The 6,755-nt window shown below is 36.9% G+C and overlaps 1 protein-coding gene across 1 annotated transcript; it reads right to left on the bottom strand.

Annotated features, from left to right (window-relative positions):
- Positions 1–3,854: 3,854 nt before the first annotated feature.
- LOC139868505 (uncharacterized) lies at positions 3,855–5,264 on the bottom strand. The gene has a single exon (XM_071856842.1). The coding sequence runs from the start codon at positions 5,262–5,264 to the stop codon at positions 3,855–3,857; it is 1,410 nt and encodes a 469-aa protein (XP_071712943.1).
- Positions 5,265–6,755: the final 1,491 nt, after the last annotated feature.

Here is a 6,755-nt window from a genome sequence, read left to right as displayed (position 1 = left end):
CTAATGCAAATTTTCTGGTTCTCTAAGACCAACGCTCTGATACCAACTGAAATGTCCCATTCTTATTGATTAAAAACGTTCCATATTAATTGATTTCGTTGCGAGGTTTTGACCTCTATATGAGACGTTTTTGAAAGACTGCATTCATTTTAAAACAAACCATAACCTTTATTTCATAGATAAAGGTTTTAAAAAGCTTTACGTAGATTATCAAATAATGATAATCTAAAATATCCTGTTTACACATGACCATTACATAATGGTTTACAATACAAATATGTTACAACAAAATAAGTTTCTTGAATGCAGTTTTTACACAATATCATACAAGCATGGACTCCAAATCTCGTCCTTATTTAAGTATGCGACAGCGGAAGCTCTTAATAATCACCTGAGAATAAACATGCTTAAAACGTCAACAAAAATGTTGGTGAGTTATAGGTTTAACCTATATATATCAAATCATAATAATAGACCACAAGATTTCATATTTCAATACACATCCCATACATAGAGATAAAAATCATTCATATGGTGAACACCTGGTAACCGACATTAACAAGATGCATATATAAGAATATCCCCATCATTCCGGGACACCCTTCGGATATGATATAAATTTCGAAGTACTAAAGCATCCGGTACTTTGGATGGGGTTTGTTAAGCCCAATAGATCTATCTTTAGGATTCGCGTCAATTAGGGTGTCTGTTCCCTAATTCTTAGATTACCAGACTTAAATAAAAGGGGCATATTCGATTTCGATAATTCAACCATAGAATGTAGTTTCACGTACTTGTGTCTATTTTGTAAATCATTTATAAAACCTGCATGTATTCTCATCCCAAAAATATTAGATTTTAAAAGTGGGACTATAACTCACTTTCACAGATTTTTACTTCGTCGAGAAGTAAGACTTGGCCACTGGTTGATTCACGAACCTATAACAATATACACATATATATCAAAGTATGTTCAAAATATATTTACAACACTTTTAATATATTTTGATGTTTTAAGTTTATTAAGTCAGCTGTCCTCGTTAGTAACCTACAACTAGTTGTCCACAGTTAGATGTACAGAAATAAATCGATAAATATTATCTTGAATCAATCCATGACCCAGTGTATACGTATCTCAGTATTGATCACAACTCAAACTATATATATTTTGGAATCAACCTCAACCCTGTATAGCTAACTCCAACATTCACATATAGAGTGTCTATGGTTGTTCCAAAATATATATAGATGTGTCGACATGATAGGTCGAAACATTGTATACGTGTCTATGGTATCTCAAGATTACATAATATACAATACAAGTTGATTAAGTTATGGTTGGAATAGATTTGTTACCAATTTTCACGTAGCTAAAATGAGAAAAATTATCCAATCTTGTTTTACCCATAACTTCTTCATTTTAAATCCGTTTTGAGTAAATCAAATTGCTATGGTTTCATATTGAACTCTATTTTATGAATCTAAACAGAAAAAGTATAGGTTTATAGTCGGAAAAATAAGTTACAAGTCATTTTTGTAAAGGTAGTCATTTCAGTCGAAAGAACGACGTCTAGATGACCATTTTAGAAAACATACTTCCACTTTGAGTTTAACCATAATTTTTGGATATAGTTTCATGTTCATAATAAAAATCATTTTCTCAGAATAACAACTTTTAAATAAAAGTTTATCATAGTTTTTAATTAACTAACCCAAAACAGCCCGCGGTGTTACTACGACGGCGTAAATCCGGTTTTACGGTGTTTTTCGTGTTTCCAGGTTTTAAATCATTAAGTTAGCATATCATATAGATATAGAACATATGTTTAGTTGATTTTAAAAGTCAAGTTAGAAGGATTAACTTTTGTTTGCGAACAAATTTAGAATTAACTAAACTATGTTCTAGTGATTACAAGTTTAAACCTTCGAATAAGATAGCTTTATATGTATGAATCGAATGATATTATGAACATCATTACTACCTTAATTTCCTTGGATAAACCTACTGGAAAAGAGAAAAATGGATCTAGCTTCAATGGATCCAAGATGGCTCGAAGTTCTTGAAGCAGAATCATGACACGAAAACAAGTTCAAGTAAGATCATCACTTGAAATAAGATTGTTATAGTTATAGAAATTGAACCAAAGTTTGAATATGATTATTACCTTGTATTAGAATGATAACCTACTGTAAGAAACAAAGATTTCTTGAGGTTGGATGATCACCTTACAAGATTGGAAGTGAGCTAGCAAACTTGAAAGTATTCTTGATTTTATGTAATTAGAACTTGTAGAATATATGAAGAACACTTAGAACTTGAAGATAGAACTTGAGAGAGATCAATTAGATGAAGAATATTGAAGAATGAAAGTGTTTGTAGGTGTTTTTGGTCGTTGGTGTATGGATTAGATATAAAGGATATGTAATTTTGTTTTCATGTAAATAAGTCATGAATGATTACTCATATTTTTGTAATTTTATGAGATATTTCATGCTAGTTGCCAAATGATGGTTCCCACATGTGTTAGGTGACTCACATAGGCTGCTAAGAGCTGATCATTGGAGTGTATATACCAATAGTACATACATCTAAAAGCTGTGTATTGTACGAGTACGAATACGGGTGCATACGAGTAGAATTGTTGATGAAACTGAACGAGGATGTAATTGTAAGCATTTTTGTTAAGTAGAAGTATTTTGATAAGTGTATTGAAGTCTTTCAAAAGTTTATAAATACATATTAAAACACTACATGTATATACATTTTAACTGAGTCGTTAAGTCATCGTTAGTCGTTACATGTAAGTGTTGTTTTTAAACCTTTAGGTTAACGGTCTTGTTAAATGTTGTTAACCCAATGTTTATAATATCAAATGAGATTTTAAATTATTATATTATCATGATATTATCATGTATGAATATCTCTTAATATGATATATATACATTAAATGTCTTTACAACGATAATCGTTACATATATGTCTCGTTTAAAAATCATTAAGTTAGTAGTCTTGTTTTTACATATGTAGTTCATTGTTAATATACTTAATGATATGTTTACTTATCATAGTATTATGTTAACTATATATATATCCATATATATGTCATCATATAGTTTTTACAATTTTTAACGTTCGTGAATCACCGGTCAACTTGGGTGGTCAATTGTCTATATGAAACATATTTCAATTAATCAAATCTTAACAAGTTTGATTGCTTAACATGTTGGAAACATTTAATCATGTAAATATCAATCTCAATTAATATATATATAAACATGAAAAAGTTCGGGTCACTACAATATACCAATGGTTTGACTCGCTTGTTGTAATACTTCTCAATCGTTTTCTTGTATGCTGCTTCCCGAATCAGCACAACTTCCCTTCTTTCTTCTATGAGGTCGAGATTAAGACGAAGGTTCTCCTCATTTTCTTCAAGATTCGCTGTTCTGTTGGTTAATACCTGTATCTCCGCGGGGAGTACCGCCTCAGTGACGTAAACCAAGCTGTAGGGGGTTTCTCCGTTACTCCTTTTGGGGGTGGTTCGGTGAGCCCATAGAACTAGGGGGAGTTCTTCCATCCATCCTTGGTGGAATTTACCCAATCGCTTCTCGAGGCCTTTTAAGATATCCCTGTTGGTTACTTCAACCTGTCCGTTCCCTTGTGGGTGGTAGACGGAAGTGAAGGTTTGCTTTATCTGCAGTTTCTTGCAAAAACCCGGGAAGATACCTTCGGTGAATTGTTTTCCATTATTCGAAACGATTTCTTGGGGTATCCCAAAACGGCATACGATGTGTTCCCAGACGAATTTTTCTATATGTTTCCCCGTCGTGGTGATTAGTGGTTTTGCTTCCGTCTACTTTGTGAAGTAGTCTATCATAACTACCAACCATTTGTAACCTCCTGGAGCCTCGGTGAGTGGACCCACTAGATCTATGCCCCATTTTGAGAAAGGCCATGCTGATAGCACCGATATCATCTCTTGTTTTGGCTGTTTTTGAACTTTAGCATGGATCTGACATGGCTCATAGGTTCGTAAGATTGTGACTGTATCTTCGTGCATGGTTGCCCAGTAGTACCCCATCCTTAGTATCTTTGCCACGATTGACCCTGGTCCGGAGTGAAGTCCACATATACCTTCATGCATTTCTCTGATGATCATTGAGGCTTGGTTTAGTCTGGCACATCGAAGCCATGTGGTAAGGAAAGATTTTCTATACAGAGTTCCGTTCATTATTTTGTATGATGGTGCTTTGATCAGGATCTTTCGTGCTTCCTTGTTATCTTCGAGTAAAATCCCGTGTTCCAAGTATTCCCTTATTGGCTTCATCCATGTGTTTTCTTCTTCAGTGACTAAGTCTTGGACTTCCTGAGCTTCGATGGACCTTTTTTCTAACACTTCAACCAATACTTCTTTTGCGAGGTGAGCGAAGGTGATAGAAGCTAATTTGCTCAGAGCATCTGCTTTCTTGTTTTGACTCCTCCTCACATGTTTGATTGTGAAGCTTCTGAAGCTTTCCATTAGTTCCTTGACCTTTGAAAAATAGAGTTGTATGGTAGGTTGTCTTGCTTCGAAGATACCTAAGACCTGGTTAGCGACAAGTTGGGAATCTACAAAGGCTTGAAAATGCTCGATTTTCATCTCTTTCGCTATTCTGAGCCCGACGAGAAGAGCTCCGTACTCTGCTTCGTTGTTGGTGGTGTTGAATTCGAAGCGCAGCGCATAAGTAAACTCTTGCCCTTCTGGGTTAATTAACATGATCCCTGCCCCTGAGCCATCAGAGCTAGAAGCTCCATCGGTGAACAGTTTCCATTCCTTTGTTTCAACAGGTGGAGTGATAATCTGTGCGAAGGTAGAGTCACTCTCTTCATTTGTCTTCGTAGTTTCTGCCATGAAGTCTGCTAATATTTGGGCCCTAATTGAATGACGAGCTTGGAAATCGATGTCATGTTCCCCGAGCTCTATGGCCCATTTGGCCATTCTACCCGACTTTTCTGGCTTCATGAGTACCTGCCTAATTTGCTTGTTAGTTAACACAATGATAGGATGAGCTTGAAAGTACCTCCGTAGTTTCCTTACTGTGTGGACTAGAGCAAGCGTGAGCTTTTCAAGTTCTGGGTAGTTGGCTTCCGCACCTTGTAGAACCCGGCTTACGAAGTATATTGGGACCTGTAGCTTTTCTCGCTCTGCTACTAACACCGCACTGATGCATTCTTTGGATGCTGCTAGGTAGAGATAGAGTGTTTCTCCTGGCTTCGGCGACATCAGGGTTGGCAGGTTAGCTATGTGTGCCTTCATATCAACGAAGGCTTATTCTTCTTCTTCGGTCCATGATATATTTTTTGCTCCCAAACATCCTTTTAAAACTTTGAGGAAAGGTAACTATTTTTCAGCCCCCTGGACAGGAAACGACATAATGACGCTAGCTTCCCGTTTAAGCTCTGCATTTCTTTGACTGTGGTTGGTGTTTTGAGTTGTTTTAGTTTGTCTACTTTCTCTGGGTTTGCTAAGATTCCTTTCTTAGTGATATAATATCCTAGGAACCTCCCTTCTTCTACCCCGAACGAGCATTTCTTGGGGTTTAGTTTCATGTTGACTGTCCGAAGCGTATCGAAGGTTTCTTGAATGTCTTTCAACAAAGTGCTTTCTTCGGAGCTATTGATCACCATGTCGTCAACATAGGCTTCCAAGTTTCTCCCTAATTGCTTATGAAAAACTTTGTCTACCAACCTTTGGTATGTAGCTCCGGTATTCTTTTGTCCGAAGGGCATCTTCTTATAACAATAGATCCCCTTACTTGTGAAGAATGATGTCTTTTCTTCGTCTTCTTCGGCCATTTAAATCTGATGATAACCCTTGTAGGCGTCAAGAAAACACTTATATTTCTACTCGGTTAGGGATTCCACCTTCCAATCAATCTCCGACAATCCTTTAGGCAAGCTTTGTTGATATTTGTGAAATCGACACACATTCTCTATCCTCCGTCAGATTTCTTCACCATGACGGGATTCGCAACCCAAATGGGATATTTTGCTTCTCGAATTATATCAGCTTGGAGTAATTCTTCAACCTCTTTGCAAGCAGCCTCATCTCTCTCGCTGGCGAGGTTTCTTTTCTTTTGATGTATCGGCTCTAGGTGCTGTATTCGTTGAGCTTATGCTCTGTGGAGAAGGTTGTTCCATCAATATTGAGCGTTCGAGGGATGTCGGTCATATCTCAGTATTCCCAAGTGAAGATATAAATGTTGGCTTGTAGTAGCTTGTGAAGCTTTTTTTTCGTTTCCGTAGGTAGTGAACCTCTGATGGTCACTTTTTTCTCAGGGAACAGAGGGTTGATAGAGATTTTCTCTTTGCTCGAATCTCCTTCTCTAGTTTCAAGGAGACATTCCCCTGGCCTTTCCTCTGTTTCCTTGATAGCCATGATTACCTTTTCTAGATCATAGGTCGAAGCTAGGGTATCAATCCCTTCGGGCATGTAGAACTTTACTAATTGGTGTATAGTAGATGCAATTATTCCCATTTTCATCATGACTACTCTTCCTAGCAGAATGTTATGCTGTGAGGTGGACCGGACTACTACAAAGTCTAGTGTTTTGGTCCTGGATAACGGTGGTTCTCCAATGGTGATATCGAGGTCTATCTCTCCGATAGGCCAGCATCTTTCCCCGAAGAATCTAACTAGAGGTATTCTTGGTGGACTTAGGCGGGCTTTAATGGCAAGGCTGAGCTGATTGAAGCAATGCTTATACATGATGTC

Source organism: Rutidosis leptorrhynchoides, chromosome 9 (assembly GCF_046630445.1).
Source record: "Rutidosis leptorrhynchoides isolate AG116_Rl617_1_P2 chromosome 9, CSIRO_AGI_Rlap_v1, whole genome shotgun sequence".
Classification (NCBI taxonomy): domain Eukaryota; kingdom Viridiplantae; phylum Streptophyta; class Magnoliopsida; order Asterales; family Asteraceae; genus Rutidosis; species Rutidosis leptorrhynchoides.
Note: the sequence above shows the minus strand (reverse complement) of the source record. Positions and strands in the feature narration are given on the sequence as shown.